Source organism: Aquarana catesbeiana, linkage group LG10, assembly GCF_042186555.1.
Source record: "Aquarana catesbeiana isolate 2022-GZ linkage group LG10, ASM4218655v1, whole genome shotgun sequence".
Taxonomy (NCBI): Eukaryota; Metazoa; Chordata; class Amphibia; order Anura; family Ranidae; genus Aquarana; species Aquarana catesbeiana.
In genome coordinates, this window is record NC_133333.1 from 238,142,826 (window position 1) to 238,168,329 (window position 25,504).

Genomic DNA, 25,504 nt, shown 5'->3' on the forward strand with positions numbered 1-25,504 from the left:
CTGATGGCTTGTAGTTTTCAATGAGCTGCAAGGGTGCTGGGGTGATCATCCTCATAGTCCATTGATCTTCCCGCTCTCAGGTAACTGCCTGCCCATACAAGGTACAAGCAGACAGCAATCCTACGAGTCTGCTGGAGATGGACATTGCGCATGCGATTTGCTGATCGCGGGTGTAATGCTCTGCAGGCTCCTTAGAAAAAAATTAAATAAATGAAAATGTTTTTGCCAGCAAAAAAATAGGCGTTTATTTTTTAAAGGTGAACTTATCCTTTAGGACAGGGGGTAGGCAACCCGGGGCTCTCCAGCTGTTGTAGGACTACTAGTCCCATCATGCCTCTGGGAGTAATTGTAACTGCCAGCCTTGCAATGTCTCATGGGAAATATAGTTCCACAACAGCTGAAGGGCCCCAGGTTGCCTACCCCCTGTGCTTTAGGATATATAGCATCTGGTAAGGACTCAAATTGATCATTTAAAACCATGGTTCAGCAGCTGATGAGAACCAGTACTGAGTGCTCACAACGCAGTTGAAATTATTCTCAACAGCGGATACTGTATATCTTAAGCCCTGATGAAGAGGATGATATGTGATCCCTGAAACGCGTTGGCTGTAGCACCTGTGATATGTTTGGAATAAAACCTTTTTTTTGGGCTCTAACCTTTGGCGTGGCATTTCGATTTTCACACTCAAATACTATGTCTACAGTCCGTGGAAACTGTCCCAGTTCTTTGGTTCACAAGAGCAGCCTACCCATCACCTAGACACCCTATTGGGATACCACTAGTACGTTTTTGTCAAACATATTATTAACGCCCAAGTATACTGTATCTATCGGAGGCTCCAGCGCCATCAATCTACTACTTAAAGCAGCAGAGTGAAGCACAGTGGGAGTCTGACCGCTTGACTGGGTAAAAATGTGGTACTGTCAGGGCCGGGCTCAGCCCTTCCTTCTCTGAGCTGGCCGCTCAGCTGTCGGCTAATTCCCATCTCTCTCCACAGTTACCCAGCTGTTGTTGATTCTGCTCGTCAGTCCTGCCTACTTAAAGTCGTCCAGCTCACTTGATCTCTGCCTTCGCCTTTGTCAACATCACAGAGACTTTCTCCTGCGTTCCTGTTGAAGACTTGCTCGGCTGACGTTCCTTCTGGCTCCTGATCCTGCTTGCTGTACTACTACGTTTATCTCTGGCTCTCTGACATTTGCTTGGCTGACTACCCGATCCGGTTACTGAACTCTGGCTTGTTTTGATTACGCTTACTCTGTTTACCTTATTATTATTAAACAAGTTAAACAAGTGTGAATTAACTTTACTTCTGTCACGGTCTGATTCATGGTTCCTGATAGGTATTCCTGTGACATAAAAAAACATCTGCTAATATCTGATGAGACTGAACTCTGTCACAGAGCTAATACCCAGTAATCCTGTCAACAGCGTTTTTCCTCTGAAAGGGTGACAATGCTCTTCTTTTGCTATGGAATGCACTGCAGTGTTGTCACCCTTGTACTGAGACTAGAGTGGAATGTAATGATGCAAATGGTAGGCATGGTCAAGTGTATTGCCTTCCTCAAGTGACCGGCCTCTAGCTAGTCAAACAGTGGCTGGCCATGCTTGGCTTCATCCACAGACCTTGCGACTAAAAGCAAGTGCAGACTACTGCACTGCTCATGGGAAATGATGCGCTTAGTCCAGCTAAGACCTACCCACCTTTCCCCGCAGGTGTGCGTGTGAGCAGCCACCACAAAATTATGGCCAGGTGCTGATTCTTTCTGGGGAACACAGCAGTTTTAACTGGTAAATTAAAGTGTGTAAAGTTGGGATAAAATAATTTAGCCTTATATACCTAAAACCCATTTGAAGTCCCACACCATGTTATCTCATAAACATGCTATCTCTATACCGCCATGTGTTATGATTTTGACTGATATTTGTTTCAAAATGTTGTAAAAATATTTCCCTGAGTTGAAATGATGCTGCACTGCTCTATGCTGGCAGAGCAGAGTACCAGTTACACCCAGGGCCGGGACAAGAGATATGCAGAAGGGGCGGCTGCCCTGGGCACAGCGTATATTGTAGGGATGGGGGTGCCTCAAGTTCCTTTTATTATAAGGCTGACAGGAGAAGTGACAGCGGCATCACTACTTCTGCCAGTTAATTGCTGGAAGCGGCAAGGAGAGGAGGGGAGAGCGAGGAGGAGGTGCAGGCTGTGCTCTCTCTCTCTCTCTCCCCCTCCTCCTCATAAGCTCGTATCTAATAAAAAAGGGAGGGTGGAATTTGTCATTTTTGCCCTGGGCACTGGATGATCTTGTCCCAGCACTGGTTACACCCCTCACCAAAAGTGTCCCCAGCAAACCTGTAGTGTTGAGAAAAAACATGGTTGTGTCTCAGTAGATCCGTTAATATTGCCAAGTGCACCGGGAAGTCTGGTCCAATTCTGGTGCTTATTCGACTGCAAAGGCATATTTAGATGCTGCATGTAAAGGAAGGTGCAGATGTAGGTGGCACTGTGCTATTGCTACAGGTGGAGTTTATTAAGGGAACGGTCTCCTTGTGAACTTAATTTCTCTCAGGGAAGACACTTGTCTGATTGGACACTAAAATCCCTCAAGATCTAAGGCAGCCATCTTGACGAGGGACCTTATAAATAGGGTGAACCGCATCATTTGGGCGTGCCTGAAGCAAGTGGTAGGTCAGGGACAGGTACCCACAGATTAGGGCAGGGAAAGGTTCCTGACAACTAGGGTCAGCCTAGGGAGAGCACCTAAAGTGTTTTGGGTACTGCCCAAAGCACATGAATGACGCCGCTGCAACCAAGCCATTTAAGTTGCCAAACAGATCGAACCTGGAAGGAAGGCTGGTAGAAGATGGAAGCGCCCGTAATGAGCAGCAGAACAGGAGGGCTTCATTTGACAGGAGCCCATTTATTAAAACAAAAATAGCAGAAGTTAATTTAAGTATATACTTTATGACCATTTAAACTGCATGTCATTACTGTTAGAGTCCATCCCCTGCCACTACAGTATTGCTAAAAAAGCAACCTAAAAAACCTATATAATGTATCTGATGGCAAAACCCATACATGAAGGCAATAATGCACACAAATTTTTTTAGACCTGTTAAGCTTCAGTAACTAAAACATTACTTACAAAGACCTTTAACATTGGGATGGGATTTGTTTTCATATTTTCTTTATAAGTGTCAGGATGTGTTATTTTTTGTGTTCTATTTTCAGCCAGGCGGTGGAGCTCTAGCCTCCTTTTCACATCTGGCTTTTTGTAATAAAATGGAAACATTTTTTTTGCCGAACTCAATAAGCAATGCAGAGCATTGACTCTTCCCTTATCTGATTGGCAAGTCTGAGGTATAGTCAGAAAAACAAGCTGCAAAGCAATCAGGATCTGCTCTGCTGACTTTTTTAGATAGCCCACAAAGCTCCGGGGATCCCGTGTTGTGTACTAAAGGTTTATGTAAAACAAAGATTGTATACTTTAACCAGGAAAAAAAAAAAAACATTTTACAATGCATTTTTTAATAGAAACAAAAAAATGGCATAAAACATTATAATTTCTCTTTCATAAAAGTCATGCTCTACTTCTAGAAAATTAAAACTCCATAGAAAATATGAAAGAATTCCTGGTGAGTGCGCATTTTGCATCCATCAGTTCATAAAAATAAAATATTTAGAGGCTCGCAATTTAATTATACTTACACCCCAGCAGCTGGATAAGTAAACCACCCCCCTGGGGGGGTATGAAAAAATTATAAATAGAATAAGCCAGCACTATATCCTTATATCAGCCATTCTTAACCAGGGTTCCTCCAGAGGTTGCTAGGGGTTCCTTGAGCTGTGGCTGATGAACCACCTATTTGATAATGTCTACAGAGTTTAAGGTTCAGCATCACTTAGCAAAGCTAGCAGCATGACACGAAATATCCTTTTCGCTGTCTTTATAGGTTGGCATTCTGAACACCACTTTAAGGGGGGCATTCTTCCTATTGACCACCAATATAAGGAGCATTGTTCCTATTGAGCCCTGATGGTTTGGTTTTTGTAAGGGTTCCTCAAAACATGAAATTATTTTTGGGGTTCCTCTAGGGTTAACTGGTTGAAAAAGCCTGCCTTATATCAATGAAAATTGTGAAACAAGCATAAATGTGAACACACAGTATATGTAAACACGTGTAATTATCAACTATCTAAACATGTGCAACAAAAATAATTCAGCAAAAATAAAAACACTGAAATTCAGATAATCAAATATGCTCCACCTCTGTGCTTAGTGACCTAAATACTAAAAAAGGCTCACCAGATTTACATGGCCCCTTATTTTTAATCAGGTCATGGAAAACTTTAGGTAGAAAGATAGGAGAGCATCCAGCATATCCCCCTTGCTCTCCTCCCCCCACCAGGGCCTCGGCTGTACACCTCGCTCTCTGATTTGCACAGGTAAGAGCACATTCAGCACCTCTCCCCTCTCCTTCAGGTGAATTGATGCTGTGTGCCTCGTTCCTCCACTCTGCACCATCAAATGAGCATTAAAACAAAGCCAACTCCATAGTGCAATGTTGTATATAAAGAGTGCTTTATTAAAATTATTTTATTTACATGAAAATCGTCGAAGTAATCAATGAATCAGTACGCCGCTCCCACACATAGAATGTCCCGGTACTTCCAGGTGTACCCAGCGTCTGATGTCAGTTCCACATTTATGTGTTTTGTCACAAAAGGCTTCCTCGGGATATTCACCAATGTCAAATCATACGGGAGCCCATCTAAAATACCTGTTCCACCATACCTCCCAACTTTTTGAGATGGGGATGAGGGACACCTATTACCAAAAGTATGTAGGCATAGGACACGCCCCCTGCCACGCCGCCTTAAGAGAAAATTTTACAGACAATGATTAGTTAAACCCACAAGTGCTTTTTTACCACTACTATTCCCTTTATATTGGCTTTTGAAATTTACAAATGCAGCAATTTAGAAATTGGATGAAAGGTTTGGCACTTTTTGATAGATAGATAGATATAGATCAGACCAAAATGAGGGACAAATGAGGGGGAAAGAGGGACAGACGGATAATGTTCAGAATGAATGGCAGTCCCTCGAAATAAGGGACAGTTGGGAGCTATGCCCCACTTACACCCACATTTCCACCCAAACATCTCGCGCCTAGACGCTACCCTAAACCCTAATTTAAAAGGATCATGCAGTAAATCCCTTCAATAAATAACTTGTGCAACAAAGAATATTGGGAATATACCAGCATTTAAATATGTAAGGATAATGGGCGACAGCATGAATACCTGCAGGAAGTAGCTCCTTAATATTATAATGAAAGTCTTACTAAACCCAGGAGCCTGCATTCAATATATCTGGTCTCCCACAGTAAACAGAATATGGAAATGCAATTATTTTAGTTAAATATATTCTTATCAGCAGTATATAGCGGTCGTGGGACTTCTATCAGTGTCTGGTTAGAGCTTGTAGGAGGCATACTCCGCACTGCCGGCTCTCAACGCTGTCAGTCTGCAATCATGACATGGAAGACTATCCTGCAGTAGAGCGATCTGAAAGCGAGGCTTGAAGCGCTGGTGGAGCGCAACATGGGAGAGATGATGTTGATGGCGGTGCGGAGGGCGGTCTATGTGTACAGCTTTACCCCGGATGCCTGCATACTTAGATGTGCCTGTTTTATTCATCAACCATGTGAGTTGCTAAATGTTGTACCTTCATTAAATGTAAACATATTGCTACACTTAAAGGCGCCTCTCTTTTCTTTTAGAGAGTTGTGGCATGACGCTACTCGTATAGGAAGACATCACTCATATATCTATTTATTTTATTTAAGTTAAAACGTCTAAAAAAATGTGCTCGTCTTATATAACACTCGCCTGCAGCTCCGTGAGGGCATCGCATGACGAAACGTGTAGGGCAGGGAGGCTGACGTCACCAGGTATGCCGGATCGTGCTTGCGGTCCATGGATTGACTAGAGGCGAACGACTAACACAGCTGAGCGTGTTTTCCCTAGTGTTGGGTAGACTCTTAACATGTGAGTGGAATGTTTATTGATTGTGAATAAAGCCTGGAATTACGATTTTACACAATGGGAGCCTCCTTCCCTCTTTTTGTTTCCCACATTTGATACTATGACATATGAGATGGGATTCTGACCAATGTCTGTTTTGGGAGAGGAGCAAATTCAGTGATCGCTGGGAGACATTTGGCGTACATGTCTGGTTTATAATTTTGCCAGCCTATTGTTCTGGTGAGTTTGATCTAGTGAGAGTGGTTAAGGATTCACTTTTTCTGGTGTTGCACGACGGTGTGAAGGAACACTTTGGTGGACTTTTATTATTGTCAAGAGGAGTTGGACTTTACACTTTACTTCGTAATTTTATTGATGCAATTTTATTCATACATTTAAAAAAAAAAAAAAATTCTGCAACATATTTTAATGAGTTTATTGACTGTCACTTAAAGCGGAGTTCCACCCATTTAAAAGTCAGCAGCTACAAAAAGTGTAGCTGCTGACTTTTAATAATCAGACACTCACCTGTCCTACGGTCCAGCGATGTGGGCGTACGAAGCCCTGCTCCTCTCCGCGGCGCCGGCATTCTAACTGTGGGTGCCCGGCTGTGGCTCCACAGCTGGGTGCGCACTGCGCATGCGCAAGCCTCGCTGCGCGCTGTGAATGGCTGGGCAATCTTCTGGGACCTATGACGTGTCCCAGAAGATTGCAGGGAGGGAGGGGGGGGAGAGGTGATCTTTCTTCCGGCGCCGCAGTGCCAGGGAGGAAGAGGGAGCCAGGTGCCTCTAAAAACAGGGTACCCGCTCCCCTCCCAAAAAAATGACATGCCAAATGTGGCATGTCAGGGGGGTCACCTGTACTTAAAGTGGAAATTCCATTTTTGGGTGGAACTCCGCTTTAATGGGATACTAAAGGTTTGTTTAAAAAAACAAAACAAACAAACATGTTATATTTACCTACTCTGTGCAAGGGTTTTGCACAGTGTCCCCCGATCCTCCTCCTCTGGGGTCCCTCCCCGGCTTCTCTTCTCGAGTACCCCCACCGAGAGCCGCATCCCATAGGGGCACTCGTGCGGGCGTGCTCCCGAGTCCTGCTGCTACGTCCATTGACACAGACAGCAGGACTCAGCCCCGCCCCGTGTTACTGGATTTGATTGACAGCAGCAGGAGCCAATCGCTCCCACTGCTATCAATCTATCCAATGAGGACCCGAGACAGCGGCTGGAGCTGTCAGGGTGGACACTCTGTTGTCACCCCTTTTGTGAAAGAAAAAAGGAAAAAAGAAAAAAGGAAAAAACTTTCTGTGTGACACAACCAAAAAGACAAGTTGTATATATATATATATACACACACACAGTGAAGTGGGCGAAAAAAGTATTTGATCCCCTGCTGATTTTGAACATTTGCCCACTGAAAAAGAAATGATCAGTCTATAAATTTTAATGGTCGGTTTATTTGAACAGTGAGAGACAGAATAACAAAAATATCCAGAAAAACACATTTTTTTTACTAGTATTGGTTGCGATCTGCGATTTTTAGCAGGACTGCAACATTGCGGCAGACAGATCGGACACTTGTTTGGGACCATTGACAATTATACAGTGATCAGAGCTAAAAATAGCCATTGATTACTGTATAAATGTCACTGGCAGGGAAGGGGTTAACACTAGGTGGCAATCAAGGGGTTAACTGTGTTCTAACTGTAGGGGGGATGGGTTACCTAGGATATGACAGAGATCACTGTTCCCGATGACTGGGAACAGATCTCTAACATGTCACTAGGCAGAACGGGGAATCGCCTTGTTTACATAGGCAGTTCCCCGTTCTGCCTCTGTGCGCCACGATCGCGGGTCGCCAGCGGACATCGAGTTTGCGGGACCCATGGGCACCTGGTAGCCTCCCTGCACAGACCGACGTACACCTACAGCGGTTTGCACAACTGAGGAAGTCAACGCCCTGACGAAACGCATCTGGGGCCGGAGCTTACGCACTGATATCACACTACGGGCATCTCGAAATTGGATGTTTGCCATGCCTTGCAGTTTGCACAAGCTGATTGTGCTTCATTTGTAAGTGTATTAATGTACCTTTTTACTATTAAATCCTTCTTGGAACCCTATTGAGGACCCATTCATCTAAGGAGGTCTGTGATCCATAAGTTTGCCAGGTATCATCATTTCCCCAAAGGGGATAACTGCTGATTTTTCTCTTTCTCGAGGTGAGCAGCCTGGGAAACTGGCGGTGGAGAACACTCGTCCTTGTTTGCACCCTTTGGTGAATTGATTTATGGCAGGATTTTCTTCAAGCATTATTCACATGAACTTTTGTTATAAGATTTTTCACATTAATAGTTTTGTACGCATTTTATAGCGCAATGTCAATTTGTAGGATATTATTGTTTTTCACTTACCCTATTGTTTACGAATTGGTCATATTATAAGATACTTTAGTAGCGCAGCACTGTTTGTTGGCACATAATATTGTTTGTAGGTGGAAGTGAAATTACTTTAAGTGACAGCAGCTACTTTAGTCATTTTAATTCTCACAGTAAATTGCACCGACTGATTTTTTTTCAACAGTTTAACTGTCAATCTCCCTCGGTCTGGGGCTCCATGCAAGATCTCACCTTGTGGAGTTTCAATGATCATGAGAACGGTGGGGAACCAGCCCAGAACTACATGGGAGGACCTTGTCAATGATCTCAAGGCAGCTGGGACCATAGTCATCAAACAACTACTCTGTGAATACTGCAGAGACCCCAAGGTCCCCCTGCTGAAAAAAGCACATGTACAGGCCTGTCTGACGTTTGCTAATGAACATCTGAATGATTCAGAGGAAAAATGGGTGAAAGTGTTGTGGTCAGATGAGACCAGAATCGAGCTCTTTGGCATCAATTCAACTCGCTGTATTTGGAGGAGGAGGAATGCTGCCTATGACCCCCAAGAACACCATCCTCACCATCAAACATGGAGGTGGAAATATTAAACTTTGGGGATGTTTTTCTGCTAAGGGGGGAAGGACAACTTCACTGCATCAAAGGGACGATGGACGAGGCCATGTACCGTCAAATCTTGGGTGAGAACCTCCTTCCCTCAGCCAGGGCATTGAAAATGGGTCGTGGATGGGTATTCCAGCATGACAATGACCCAAAACACATGGCCAAGGAAACAAAGGAGTGGCTCAGAAAGAAGCACATTAACCGCTTGGCGACCACCTCACACAGGTATACTGCGGCAGAAGGGCTTGTATAGGCAGAATCAAGTACCTGTACATTCCCCTTTAAGAGGCGGCCAGCGGGCGTGCCTGCGGCAAGCTCCGTGAGTCGGGTTGCGGGTCCCGCGGACTCGATCGCCGCATGGGGAGGAGGAACGGGGAGATGCTAATGTAAACAAGCATCTCCCCGTTCTGCCTAGAGACAGTGTCACTGATCTCTGCTCCCTGTCATCGGAGCAGAGATCAGTGATGTGTCACACACAGCCATGCCCCCCACAGTTAGAAACACGCCCCTAGGACACACTTAACCCCTACACTGCCACCTAGTGGTTAACCCCTTCACTGCCAGTGTCATTTACACAGGAATCAGTGCATTTGTATAGCACTGATTGCTGTATAAATGACAATGGTCCCAAAAATGTCCGATGTGTCCGCCATAATGTCGCAGTCATGATAAAAATCGCTGAATGCCATTTAAAAAAAAATATATATTAATAAAAATGCCATAAAACTATCCCCTATTTTGTAAACGCTATAACTTTTGCGCAAACCGATCAATAATCGCTTATTGCGATTTTTTTTAACAAAAATATGTAGAAGAATACGTATCGGCCTAAACTGAGGAAAAAAAAAAATTTTAAATATATTTTTGGGGATATTTATTATAGCAAAAACTAAAAAATAATGCTTTTTTTTCCAAATTGTCGCTCTTTTTTTTATAGCGCAAAAAATAAAAACCGCAGAGGTGATCAAATACCACCAAAAGAAAGCTCTATTTGTGGGCAAAAAAGGACGTCAATTTTGTTTGGGAACAACGTCGCACGACCGCGCAATTGTCGGTTAAAGCGACGCAGTGCTGAATCGCAAAAAGTGCTATGGTCAGGAAGGGGGTAAATTCTTCCGGGGTTGAAGTGGTTAAGGTCCTGGTGTGGGCTAGCCAGTCTCCAGACTTTAATCCCATAAAAAAAATATGTGGAGGGAGCTGAAGGTTCAAGTTACCAAACGTCAGCCTTGAAACCTTAATGACTTGGAGAGGATTTGCAAAAAGAAGTGGTACAAAATCCCTCCTGAGATGTGTGCAAATCTGGTGGCCAACTACAAGGAACATCTGACCTCTGTGATTGCCAACAAGGGTTTTGCCACCAAGTACTAAGTCATGTTTTTTGCGAAGGGGTCAAATAGTTATTTCACTCATTAAAATGCAAATCAATTTATAACTTTTTTTAAATGTGTTTTTGTGGATATTTTTGTTGTTATTCTGTCTCCCACTGTTAAAATAAACCTACCATTAAAATTATAGACTGATCATTTCTTTGTCAGTGTACAAACGTATAAAATCAGCAGGGGATCAAGTACTTTTTTCCCTCATATATATATATATATATATATATATATATATATATATATATATATATATATATATATATATATATATATATATATATATATATATATATATGAGGGAAAAAAGTACTTGATCCCCTGCTGCATCTTTCCCAAAAAGACTCATGGCTGTATTAGATCAAAAGGGTGCTTCTACTAAATACTGAGCAAAGGGTCTGAATACTTAGGACCATGTGATATTTCAGTTTTTCTTTTTTAATAAATCTGCAAAAATGTCAACAAATCTGTGTTTTTCTGTCAATATGGGGTGCTGTGTGTACATTAATGAGGAAAAAAAATGAACTTAAATGATTTTAGCAAATGGCTGCAATATAACAAAGAGTGAAAAATGTAAGGGGGTCTGAATACTTTCCGTCCCCACTGTATATATATATACAATCATCATCTACAGATTCCATAGTGATTGGGCTTGGGAGACTGTACTTCTTGTTTAGATATACTGTAAATATGAGGGGGGGGATCTTCGTGACACTCAGAAGAACTGAAGAAATAGTTCGGAGAAACTAAAAAACATCTTCAACATTAGAGAACAAGTCCAGTTGATTGTAACCAACTACTATAGATACACCATGACCCTGAGAAATGAGAAACTTCACAGACATTAAGAAGATCAACTCCCCACCATAAACCAAAAACTACAATACAGCAAACCATTCACACAGGTCCACCTGTCCATCTTTCAGGCATACCTGACTGGAAGGTCCCATGCATGCCTATGGGCAGGTGAAGGTAAACAGACTTCTGTCCCTTCACACCCTCCTACCTCTAGGTCAGATTAGGCCTGCTAAAAAAAAACCCATTTAGGTAAAGCAGATCAGAGATAGCCACATGTAGTTGGATGGCAGAGATGGTTTACTCCCGGCTGTCCATACAGCAGAATGGGCTCTCTCCGTGTCCACCCTACAGAAACGGAGCGGACATGGGGGTGTCATACACCCGCCCTGCAGAAACTGAGGGAACACAGATGTGTCATCCGCCTGCTCTACTCCGATCAGCAGGGGATCAGCTCACAGAACCCCTGTGATTCGAAATAGAATCTGCCCCGTGTGAAAGAGGCCTTAAAGTTAGGAAATAGTAAGGCCCCATCATAGTTTTGTAAATTAAGGACACCAAACTGCCCTGTACATGACAGCAAAGCCATGTAAAAAAAAAAAAAAAAACACAATACGTTGCTTTGCTGCAAAGTTGATTTCTTAAAAAAAAAAAACTCCCCAACTATCAGGAATAACTCCTACTGGTACAGCCTGCTATTTATATCATTAATTCACATTCGCTTTCATGATTTTACAGATCAGTCACAGGAATAGTTCAGCCATAGGAATGATATAAACCAGAGATGCTACAGTAGATGTACAGTACAAAGCACTGCTTGATATGGGTAACAAGTAGAGATGCACCAACATTTTGGCGGACGTACATTGTGTTATCGCCATTTTGTCGATAAGAGAAAAAAATGCCAATAATGACACAAGAAATGCACACGATTTTGCGTCGATTTTACTATGTGTTTTACTGTGTTTTTCGTAGGTAATGCATTTCAACTGGGAGGTGCATTTTTGGTGCATTTATTTTTTTTAACTGACCAAAAATGCAGCAAGCAGGATTTTTAACACCACCAAGGAAGCGCAACAGACCAGTGTAAAGGCATACATAGAATTTAAAGGGATGCATTTTTCTTAAACTGTGCCCGAGGCGGTTGGCTTCGTTAGGGGAGCGATCCAGGCTGAGGGGGAGACCACTCATTCGTGGCCACCCCCTTGCGATCGCTCCCAACGAATGAGAATCTTCCTCTGCTGCTGTATAGTAAACAGCGGCAGAGGAAGTGATGTCATCTCTCTTCGGGTCGGTATTTTCCGTTCCGGCGCAGAGGAGAGAAGACATCTGAGTAAGTGCACAAACACTACACTTACAGTAAAACACACTAGGCACACATTTCACCCCCCATCACCCCACGATCACCCCCCCCCCCCGTGACACAGTGACACCAATAGCAGTTTTTGTTTTTTTTTTCTGATTACTACATTGGTGTAAGTTTGTGACAGTTAGTTTGGTAGAGCAGTGTGTGTTAGGCCCCCTTTAGGTCTAGGGTACCCCCCTAACCCCCCCTAATAAAGTTTCAACCCCTTGATCACCCCCCCGTCACCAGTGTATTAGTGTCACTGGTGACGCTAGTTAGGGAGGTAAATATATAGGTTCACCGTCAGCGTTTTATAGCATCAGGGACCCCCATATACCACCTAATTAACCCCTTGATTGCCCCCTAGTTAACCCTTTCACCAGTGATCACCGTATAACTGTTACAGGTGACGCTGGTTAGTTAGTTTATTTTTTATAGTGTCAGGGCACACGCCGTTTATTACCGAATAAAGGTTTAACCCCCTGATCGCCCGGCGGTGATATAAGTTAGGTTTTAGGGTCAGATAGGGTCTGCATCGCCCCAGGCAGCGTCAGTTCAGTCCCAGTACCGCTAACACCCACGCACGCAGCATACACCTCCCTTAGTGGTATAGTATCTGAACGGATCAATATCAGATCTATACTAGCGTCCCCAGCAGTTTAGGGTTCCAAAAAACGCAGTGTTAGCGGGATCAGCCCAGATACCTGCTAGTACCTGCGTTTTGCCCCTCCGCCCGGCCCAGCCCACCCAAGTGCAGTATCGATCGATCACTGTCACTTACAAAACACTAAACGCATAACTGCAGCGTTCGCAGAGTCAGGCCTGATCCCTGCGATCGCTAACAGTTTTTCTGGTAGCGTTTTGGTGAACTGGCAAGCACCAGCGGCCTAGTACACCCCGGTCGTAGTCAAACCAGCACTGCAGTAACACTTGGTGACGTGGCGAGTCCCATAAGTGCAGTTCAAGCTGGTGAGGTGGCAAGCACAAGTAGTGTCCCGCTGCCACCAAGAAGACAAACACAGGCCCGTCGTGCCCATAGTGCCCTTCCTGCTGCATTCGCCAATCCTAATTGGGAACCCACCGCTTCTGCAGCGCCCGTACTTCCCCCATTCACATCCCCAACCAAATGCAGTCGGCTGCATGAGAGGCATTTTCTTTATGTCCTCCCGAGTACCCCTACCCAACGAGCCCCCCAAAGAAAATGTCGTGTCTGCAGAAAGCGCGGATTTAGGCGTGACACCCGGTATTATTGTCCCTCCTGTCATGGCAATCCTGGTCTTTGCATTGGTGAATGTTTTGAACGCTACCATTCACTAGTTGAGTATTAGCGTAGGGTACAGCATTGCACAGACTAGGACACACTTTCACAGGGTCTCCCAAGATGCCATCGCATTTTGAGAGACCCGAACCTGGAACCGGTTACAGTTACAAAAAAAAAAAAAAAAAACACAAAAAATATATATAAAAAAAAAAAAAAAAATTTGTCGTTTTATTGTTCTCTCTCTCTCTATTGTTCTGCTCTTTTTTTACTGTATTCTATTCTGCAATGTTTTATTGTTATTATGTTTTATCATGTTTGCTTTTCAGGTATGCAATTTTTTATACTTTACTGTTTACTGTGTTTTATTGTTAACCATTTTTTTGTTTTCAGGTACGCCATTCAGCTGCAGAGCGGATTTATTCATCTTGACAGCAACAGCGTTTGCTCCCACGATACATAAAGCCGTGACTCCAGCGCTGTCGGAGGTGATATATGCCGAGCATTGGGGGCAGCAGGTGCGGAGGAGCGATTTGCTCCTAACTTTTGGGGCGGATGCCCCCATGCTTCGGCATATATAAATGGTGCATGTATGCCCATCATTAGAAGTGGGTGGATGAAGGGAGGTATTCTAACGGTGGGCATACCCACCAATCAATCTCTTTCTCTCGTTATACCAGAATGATGCCTGCAGGTTTAGGTATCATCTTGGTATCATTCTTTTCAGCCAGCGGTCGGCTTTCATGTAAAAGCAATCCTAGCAGCTAATTAGCCTCTAGACTGCTTTTACAAGCAGTGGGAGGGAATGACCCCCTCTCCCACCGTCTTCCATGTTTTTCTCTGGCTCTCCTGTCCCAACAGGGAACCTGAGAATGTAGCCGGTGATTCAGCCAGCTGACCATAGAGCTGATCAAAGACCAGAATGGCTCCAATCATCTCTATGGCCTAAGAAACTGGAAGCTACGAGCATTTCATGACTTAGATTTCGCTGGATGTAAACAGCGCCATTGGGAAATTGGGAAAGCATTTTATCACACTGATCTTGGTGTGGTCAGATGCTTTGAGGGCAGAGGAGAGATCTAGGGTCTAATAGACTCCATTTTTTTCAAAAAAAGATTACCTATCACTACCTATTGCTATCATAGGGGATATTTACATTCCCTGACATAACAATAAAAATTATAAAAAAAAAAAAAAATATGAAAGGAACAGTTTTAGATAAAAAAGCAAAAAAAAAAATAATAAAGGAAAAAAAAAAGCACCCCTGTCCCCCCCTGCTCTTGCGCAAAGGCGAACGCAAGCGTTGATCTGGCGTCAAATGTAAACAGCAATTGCACTATGCATGTGAGGTATCACCGCGAAGGTCAGATCGAGGGCAGTAATTTTAGCAGTAGACCTCCTCTGTAAATCTAAAGTGGTAACCTGTAAAGGCTTTTAAAGGCTTTTAAAAATGTATGTAGTTTGTCACCACTGCATGTTTGTGCGCAATTTTAAAGCATGTCATGTTTGGTATCCATGTACTTGGCCTAAGATCATCTTTTTTATTTCATCAAACATTTGGGCAATATAGTATGTTTTAGTGCATTAAAAAAAGTGTGTTTTTTCCCCAAAAAATGTGTTTGAAAAATCGCTGCGCAAATACTGTGTGAAAAAAAAAAAAAAACACCCACCATTTTAATCTGTAGGGCCTTTGTTTTAAAAAAATATATAATGTTTGGGAGTTCAAAGTAATTTTCTTGCAAAATAAAATTATTTTTTCATGTAAACAAATAGTGTCAGAAAGGGCTTTGTCTTCAAGTGGTTAGAAGAGTGGGTGATGTGTGACATAAGCTTCTAAATGTTCTGCATAAAATGCCAGGACAGTTCAAACCCCCCCCTAAATGACCCCATTTTGGAAAGTAGACACCCCAAGCTATTTGCTGAGAGGCATGTCGAGTCCATGGAATAGTTTATATTGTGACCCAAGTTGCGGGAAAAAGACAAATTTTTATTTATTTTTTTTGCACAAAGTTGTCACTAAATGAAATATTGCTCAAACATGCCATGGGAATATGTGAAATTACACCCCAAAATACATTCTGTTGCTTCTCCTGAGTACGGGGATACCACATGTTTGAGACTTTTTGGGAGCCTAGCCGCATACATGACCCCAAAAACCAATCACCGCCTTCAGGATTTCTAAGGGCGTAAATTTTTGATTTCACTCCTTACTGCCTATCACAGTTTCGGAGGCCATGGAATGCCCAGGTGGGACAAACCCCCCCAAATGACCCCATTTTGGAAAGTAGACACTCCAAGCTATTTGCTGAGAGGCATGGCGAGTATTTTGCAGACCTCACTTTTTGTCACAAAGTTTTGAAAATTGAAAAAAGAAAAAAAAAAAATACATTTTTCTTTTCTTTCTTCATTTTCAAAAACAAGCGAGAGCAGCAAAATACTCACCGTGCCTCTCAGCAATTAGCTTGGGGTGTCCACTTTCCAAAATGGGGTCATTTGGGGGGTTTTGTGCCATCTTGGCATTTTATGGCCTTCGAAACTGTGATAGGTAGTGAGGAGTGAAATCAAAAATTTACGCCTTTAGAAATCCTGAAGGCGGTGCTTGGTTTTCGGGGCCCCGTATGCGGCTAGGCTCCCAAAAAGTCCCACACATGTGGTATCCTCATACTCAGAAGCAGCTAAATGTATTTTGAGGTGCAATTCTACATATGCCCATGGCCTGTGTGAGCAATATATCATTTAGTGACAACTTTTTGTAATTTTTTTTATTTTTTTTGTCATTATTTTATTTATTTATTATTTATTATTATTATTGTTACTTGGGACAAAAACAATTAACATTCAATGGGCTCAACATGCCTCTCAGCAATTTCCTTGGGGTGTCTACTTTCCAAAATAGGGTCATTTGTGGGGGTTTTGTACTGCCCTGCCATTTTAGCACCTCAAGAAATAAGATAGGCAGTCATAAACTAAAAGCTGTGTAAATTCCAGAAAATGTACCCTAGTTGCTATAACTTTTGCGCAAAACAATAAATATATGCTTATTGACATTTTTTTTACCAAAGACATGTGGCTGAATACATTTTGGAGTAAATGTATGACTAAAATTCAGTTTATTGGATTTTTTTATAACAAAAAGTAGAAAATATTGTTTTTTTTTCAAAATTTTCGGTCTTTTTCCGTTCATAGCGCAAAAAATAAAAACCGCAGAGGTGATCAAATACCAATAAAAGAAAGCTCTATTTGTGGGAACAAAAGGACGCAAATTTCGTTTGGGTACAGCATTGCGTGACCGCGCAATTAGCAGTTAAAGCGACGCAGTGCCAAATTGTAAAAAAGTGCTCTGGTCAGGAAGGGGGTAAATTCTTCCGGGGCTGAAGTGGTTAAAAACTGTCATTTTGGTTTTCAGCCAAGTGCATCCTACATTTTCGGGTAACAAAATTTCCATTCGGTGCTCCTCTAGTAACAAGCTTGAATGGCAGAAGTTATGTACCTACTGTAAATGCTATTAATACCAATACAACTATAAAGAAAAATGGTTGCACAAACCAATGTCTACATATTGTTCGGACCTGTTCACACCTGGTGCACTTGGGTCAGGCATACTTTCCCACAACGCACTGCATCATGGTGTGTATGTGCCATACATTTTAAAAAGGTGTCAAAAAACATATACTAATGTGCCTGCGCTACTGCGCACCACAACGCATGACATGGGTTGAGGTGCACTGCAGGGGAAAAACAAAATACTGCAAGATCATTGGGGTCTATTTAGAATAATTGACCTGTGGTAATGCAGCGCACCTCAAAGCGAGGCACGGCGCATGTTTTACCGCAGCTCAGTGTAAACAGGCCCTAATGTTCTGAGATTGTGGTAACGGCTTTAACAAACCACCCAAGCCTTCTGCAAAAAGCCAAAGTAGCAAGATGGGCAGTCCAAGCCTAACCCAGAACAGTACAATAAACACAACTACTGAGAATAAATTATACTGTTGAATTATTCATAGTAATTTGAGTAGGTACATCAACGAAAAGACCAAGAAACCCCCTAATTCCACGTACAAGGTATTAGGTTACTGTTAAGGGAATAGAATGTCATAAAGAAGAGATTAAATGACACTGAAGGAAGAACGTTTCCTTCACAGTAAGATAAAACTGTATGAAAACGTATCTTGTTCTTTGTACCATACTGTAATTAATATGGTAATGATATGCCCACCAAGACTGTACAAATCAGAGAGAAACAAACACCAGTTCAGACCTACGTATTAACTCAGGAAGGTTCAACAAGAAAGTCCTTTCATTTAATCACAGAAAAAGTGGAAGGTCGGTGAATTGTGTTAATTACAGTCATCTCTATGCTGTCCTTCCCATAATAAGCTTCTCTGAAAACTGTGCCAAAAACGCAAAGGTTCCGTTCTGTGCTCCAATCCAGTGTTGATCAACACTATTGAGACCAAAAAACCACACACACAACACAGTATATATATATATATATATATATATATATATATATATATATATATATATATATATATATATATATATATATATATATATATATATATATATATATATACACACACACACACACACATACAGTATATATACACACACATATATATATATATACACACACACACAATATATATATATATACTTTTATCACACAAACAAGTACTGGAATACCTGTACAAACTAGGTACTCAAATGCTGGAGGGCTCTGGATGGGGTTCACTGTGGAAGAATGGGGGTTTAGGGGACTCTGCAGCAGACTGGGTGGCCTTGTAGGGGATAGGGGGTTTGGAAGGGAGCTGGTGCCAACTGTGGGGGGCTAGGGGATCTCTCCAGAAGGCTGATAATTTAGCAGGGGCACTGTGGGAGACTGGAGGGCACTATGGGGGCTGGTGTGCACCTTAAAGCGGAGGTCCGCCTAAAAAAAAAAAAATAAAAGTCAGCAGCTACAAACACTGCAGCGGCTGACTTTTATTGCTCATGCACACAGACGTTTTTACAGCTGCTTTTTTGAGTTTTTTTTGCAGCTTAAAAAGGCCTGTCTATGTTAGTCTATAGCTTCATGCCCACCTAGGCGTTTTTGAGCTGCAAATGGCATAGGCATTTTTAAGCTGTAAAAAAAAAAACCAGGACCAGTGGGTTCTGAGAGACGTTTTTCAGCTGTAAAAACGCTCTAACGCTGATAAACACTCAAAAACGTCGTTCACCAACGTTTTTTTAACGTTTTTGATCCATTGAAAAAAAAATAAAAAATGTGAAAAAAAAAAAAAAAACAAAACGCTCAAAAACGCTATTGCAAAAACGTTGAAAAAAGTAAAAAAAAATCACTGCAAAGATACTGGCCTTTTCATAACGTTATTTTAACAGCCTGTGTGCATGAGGCCTTGGGGATTCACAGCCTGGCTCCCTACTGCTCATGCACGAGTCACGCTGTGCGTTCTGAGTGGTCCCTGCTGTCTTCTGGGACCCGTGTGTCTCCCAAAAGACGGGGGGGGGGCAGGGGCAGAGGTAGGGCCGGACGTGGCATAGATCATCATGGATACTGTGGCGATCTTTCGCCCGAAGTGGGAGCAAATACCTGTATCAGACAGGTATCTGCTCCCCCCTCAAAAGTGCCAAATGTGACACCGGAGGGGGGGGGGGGGGGGAATCTGGACAGAGGAAGTTCCATTTTTGGGTGGAACTCTGCTTTAAGAGGATGGTGAGCACTATGAGACATTGTTGAAGGTTGGAGGCCATGCAGCAAGATAGGGTGGGCTGGAGGGCACTGTGGGGGCTGAGGGATATCAGGAGACCTAGGCACATTGTGGGTTTGAGGGGTACTGCTGGCCTCTATGGCAGGCTGCGTTTCACTGTGGGAGGTTAGTGGATCTGCAGATGGCTAGAATCCCAGGAGGAGGGCGGTCGCAGCCCAGGGGTTGATAACCACTGCTCTAGGCACAATTTTCGGTGAGTCAAATCTTGGTGGAAAGTGCCACACAGAGGTAAGTGTAATTAACCCCTTTCCGCTGACATAGGGTTGGCAGATCATCCCTTTAAAGCCGAACACATATTTATTACACAGGTTCTGTGGCTGATTAACCACTTCAACCCAGGAAGGTTTTACCTCCTTCATGACCAGGCCATTTTTTGCGATACGGCACTGCGTTATTTTAAATGACAATTGTGCGGTCGTGCGACGCTGTACCCAAATAAAATGAATGTCCTTTTTGCCCACAAATAGAGCTTTCTTTTGGTGGCATTTGATCACCTCTTCGGTTTTTATTTTTTGCGCTATAAATAAAAAAAGTGTGACAATTTTGAAAAAAAAAAACAAAACAATATTTTTTACTTTCTGCTATAAAACAAATCCAATAAAAAATGTAACAAATTTAATTTCTTAACTAATTTAGGCCAATATATATTTTGCTACAAATTTTTGGTAAAAAAAATCCCAATAAGCGTATATTGATTGGTTTACAAACTATGGGATATTTTTATGGCTTTTTTATTTATTTATTTTTTACTAGCAATGGCAGCGATCAGCGATTGTTAGCGGGACTGGGACATTGCCGCGGACAAATTGGACACCTGACACTTTTTTGAGAACCAGTGACATTATTACAGTGATCAGTACTAAAAATATGCACTGTCACTGTACTAATGACACTGGCAGGGAAGGGGTTAACACCAGGGGCGATCAAAGGGTTAAGTGTGCACCTAGGGGATGTTTTCTAATTGTGTGGGGGATGGACTGACTGGGGGAATACAGAGATCCGTGTTCCTGCTTAGCAGGATCCTTGAAAAAGTCACGTGACCAGTGACGCAAAGCGTAGGAGGAGCCGGTGACATCACTTCCAGTCACAGCCGAGACTGGAGGTAGGGATTTTATCGATACTGCTTGCTTTTAACCTAGATGTTAGGTATTATGTTTTAATAAAACCATTTCATCTGTGAAATTACTACACTATGGAGTTCTTATTTGTCTTGTATGGCCTGTGAATGGGGAAGAGGAGGAGATCGAAAACAGCATAGCGGATATTTATCCCCGATTACTGAGCCATGTACCACATCCCTGGATTTATGCTATAAGGAGAGGAGAGTGGAATGTGAACTGCCGTTAAGGATATGTATACCAAAGCGCCACTGGACCTGTTGGGGTCTTTGTTTAAGGTGAGCTGCCGGGGCACACTCTTGGTGGATACCTAGATGGTGGGAGCAATTGTGTTCACAACCATCAACAACTGTTTTTTGAGCACTTGATCTTCACATCTCATCACTTTTTGAAGCACATGTACTTTATTATCTGGGACTTGTATTACTATATTTTTTATGTAAAATCAGATAATTATCTGCTTTTGATCCAAGCACTTTATCACTGTTTCACATATTATTGCATTTTTTTTGTTTAATTAGGGATAGTCATTTATGCCTATTTGTCTATTTTTGCTGCAAAGCTTCTTGAATTAGCGCACTTTTTATCATTGCTTCACAACATTATTGCATATTATCGCATATTACTGCATTTGTTTTCTTTTGATATTAGGGATATTCATTCTTGCATATTTGTTTTTGCTTTTGCTGCTTAGCTTCTTGAATTAGTTGACCATTTTTTATTATTATAATTTTTTTAAATTAGTATCATTGTCAGTGTGTTTTAGGTTAAAAAAAAAAAAAAAGCAAAATGAGCACTATTCTTTCTGGGCTGTACAACGGGTACATACAACAACCAACATACACATATGTAGTGCCGCTATGATCGTCAGGAGCAGAATTTATTTTGGGTTGTTTTTTTGGGTGGTAGGTTATGGCAGTAACAAGAAATATACAGCTAAATTAAAAAAAAAAAAATATTATATATATATATATATATATATATATATATATATATATATATATATATATATATATATTCTTTTCTTACTATTTTGGGCCAATTTTCCTTTGATAATAAAAAGAAAGAAATCAGGAGCTATCCATTACCATTTACCACCAAATAAAAGCCCAATTTGTCCAGAAAAAAATACAAGGTATAATCCACCTGGACCCACAAAGAAGTTGCGTTGATATGTACGGTTTTACTAACACGCCAACGTTGCAAAATTGCGATTATGGCATTAACATTTGTTTTACCCTTAGGCGCGAATGGGTTAACACAGTACACTTTCCTCCCAATCAGACATGCACATTGGCCTTGCAGTATACAGGAATTAACTGTGTCTAGTGTCTACAAATCTGTATGTGGAGTATTACACTGAAAATATAGTACAACAAGCAAACAACATAAAAACTACATTAAAAGTACATTTTAAAAATACATTTCAGAAGAAGCATCATAAATACTTAGTGAACATACTATTTTCTGTGTGGAAACTGTTAGACTAATTTGGGAGAGAGCTGGTTGCTTGAGACATAAGGGTAAACAGGCCCAATTTGTAAAAGCTACAGGCTCACAATAGCAGAGGGTCATGGGATATAATGCAGAAATAAAAGTCATGAAAGTTCACTAATTTACCCACCCTCAGGGCAGTTATGAATATGACCATTTTCTCTTCTGACTATAGTGATCCTGCTATTATAAAAACAAGAAGGGTCCAAGGAGCATCTGCTCTCCTCCTCCCAGTTGAGTTTGACAACCTGCAGCTCACCGGCAGTTGAAAGGAATGACTTGATGTGCTTGATGAGCCTCTGAGCTGCTAACCTTAGTATTTATAAGATTCGGCAACATATCTCTAGTTGATAAATCATGTACAGTACCTGGTGTTTTAACCTCAGAGGGAAATCCTGTAGTTTTATGGTTAACGGCCAGTATTCTGAAGGCATATAAAATGGAAGGGTCCAAACCAGCAAGTTTATGGCCACGGATTTCGGGCTCAATGTCGACGGCCACAGTATCCCAGGGGGCGGTCTGTACGGATCTCCTAGGAGAAACTGATCGGATGCTGGCTTGTCGTTGGACCATGAAACCCGTTAAATCTCCCGCCCCCTGCGTCATCCACTCCACATCAACCTCAGTCCTCTGGCGGCTATAGAGGAGCTTACTGATGCTCACATTGGGAGGAGTAGGATATTCTGTGGATAAGACAAATTTATAAAACAGAAATCAAGAAGGAAAAAAAAAAAAGTTACATTAAAATAAGGAATGCCATCAATTTAGTCCTGCAGCCTTCTTCATATTTTGTTTTAACAAAATAATTCTTATAGACTAAAATGTAAATGTGTATTGCTTTAACATGTTTAAAAATAAAATAATTGAAATAAAATAATTTAAATAATTTTCCTGGGAGTTCATTGAGGAACACAGGTAGTCTTAAACATCCCAGTTATACTGCCGCCCACAGGAGGAATGGACACTTGATAAAAAAAATAAACTCTAGGCCAGCCCTGGGAAAACCCCCCTACTATCAACCATTTCTCAGTTTTGTATCAAAGCAGTACCAAAAGCATGTTTAGAAACAAAGAGGGTTGGGAGCCGTGTCACTCAATGGACTTCAACAAAAGAGTTTTATGCTGAATACAAAAATTCTATTTTCTTTTTAAGTAGGTCTTAACCACATTGCCTCTGGAGCAATTTTTAAAATTTTCCCACACGTTAAAATAAGCATTTTTGACTAGCAAACTAAATGAAGCCCCGGAAACATTATATATTTTCTGAAAGCAGATGCTCTTTTAAATTAAAATATGGTAGTTGCAATATTTTGTCTGTAGTTTCAGTAAAAAAACAAACAAAAAAAAAAACCAGTAAGATGAATTTTAGTGCAAATACAAATTTATTTGTACAAAATAAAATATGAGGTCATATTGAGTAAATTAATACCAAATATGTCCAGCCTCAAAGCTGCATGCGCCTGTGAATTGGCAAAAAATGACAGTACCCCAGAGTATCATTTGGTGATGCTGAAATACCTTTACAGCTCACCATTGTAAAGTTACCTATAAATGAAGGATCTTGAATCTTTCTCTCACTCTATCATGTGTGGTGATACCCTATCAGTCCTTTAAAAAGTGATTGGGTGGTTCTACATAGGCCCAGATCACTTTTACCTAAAAACCGGAAGCCTGCTGACAAAGAATAAAACTCACAGCTGTTGCTGCAGCCATAAACTTCTTTAGACTTTTTCAAAGCATGGGTAAATGGGACATGTCCAAAGAGCTTAAGTGGTTAAAACTTTGAAACTTCGACAAGCAGTCCAAATTAGGGGTATGCAACACAGCCAAACAACAGCTATCAGGCCCAAGGATGAATAAGAACAGGGGACTGCCTGCAGATCAAAGAGCCGCCTGGACCTTACACCCAAAGCTGGCATCAGAAGACGTTGATACGTCCACCTGATAAAACTTGGAAAACATGTAAATTTAGGACCAAATTGCAGTCTTAATCCCTGTAGACACAGGCAGAATGTCGGGAGACATTTGCCAGTACAAAAAATACCGGCCAACAATCTGCCCATGTGCATGTCCTCTGTCCGACAGAAAGGCCGATGGCAGAGAGCGCTGATCGGAGTGTTCTGGCTGGGGGCTGTCCCCCTGTCGGAACACAACAGCTTAGCGGTGGAGATCGCTAGACTAAACTCACATGGTTACTACAGCGGCTCCCGATCAAAGCTGTCAGTTTTTGTTTTTTTTTTCATGCAACCCGTGGGATTGCACCAAAAAAAAAACTGTAGTGTGTACCAGGCTTAACAAACCTGGGGAAACAGAGGCCTGATGCTAAAATACCCAAAAGGCACTCAAAGCCCTGGGGGCATGAGCATTGATTGGAAAGGGAGGAATCTAACCCTTGAGAGTATCTAAATGATGATCTGTCTGTGACACCTAGAAAGAGTGGAACTAGAAGCTAGGGCACCCTTCCTGGGCCCTTCCAGAATGACAAAAAGAGAATCTATCTCGTAGAAAGGAAGAGGTGGCAGAGAGGTACACCCAAACAACCTGAACAACATCCATACAGTGGGGAGTAATCTCCTGGTGAACTTAAAGCTGGACACAAAGAGAGAAGGACAATGTCTTGGTTAAAGGCAGGGACCACCTTATTAAGGCCTTAAAACCACCTTGTCAGTATGTAGAATACTTTGCAGTATGAAGCTGCCAGTTCTGACACTCATCTAGCTGAGGTGATAGCAACAAGGAAAACTACCTTGTGGGTCAGAGCATAATAGAAATGTCTTGATAGGTTCAACCAGAAGTTTCTGAAGCAACAGATAGACCAGATTTAAATCCCATGGAGGCAGAGGGGATTTGAATGGGGATGCCACATAGCACTCAGTCCCCTTACACAAAGGTTTGATCAGAGTGGGGAGCCCAGTCTCTGGAAAAGAATGACAAGAGCAGCAATGTGGCCTACGATGGTACTAAGGGTCATTCAGTGGTTGTGACTAAACCACCATGAAGAAACTTCTGGGGGGAAGCCTTTGGACTTACACCAAGAAAATACACCTTCCACCTCTGATGAAATTGAAAGTGGACTTCCTAACTATCAGCATTGTAGGGATGCCATTCCCATAGGTGCCCATTTCACATAAAACCTGCGATTTAACAGCCATGCTGCTTTAAGCAACAGCCGAGAAGCAGAGTGGTAAATCAGCCAGAGTCCATAATGCATCTGCAAAAATCTCTACTAGGTCAGCGTACCATATTCCCCTGTGTCAAGCTAGGGCTATGAGAACCACAGGAATGCCCTTTAACTTAGTCATGCAAAACAATTGAGAAAGAAGCGG

At 42.0% G+C, this 25,504-nt stretch overlaps 1 protein-coding gene across 1 annotated transcript in view; it reads right to left on the bottom strand.

Moving 5' to 3' along the window:
* VSIG10L2 (V-set and immunoglobulin domain containing 10 like 2) overlaps nt 1–25,504 on the bottom strand; it is a 102,279-nt gene that overhangs the window by 8,065 nt on the left and 68,710 nt on the right. Inside the window, exon 8 of the mRNA XM_073601154.1 lies at nt 22,548–22,862. Within this exon, the coding sequence (XP_073457255.1) occupies nt 22,548–22,862 (315 nt within the window). The remainder of the gene's footprint in view (nt 1–22,547; nt 22,863–25,504) is intronic.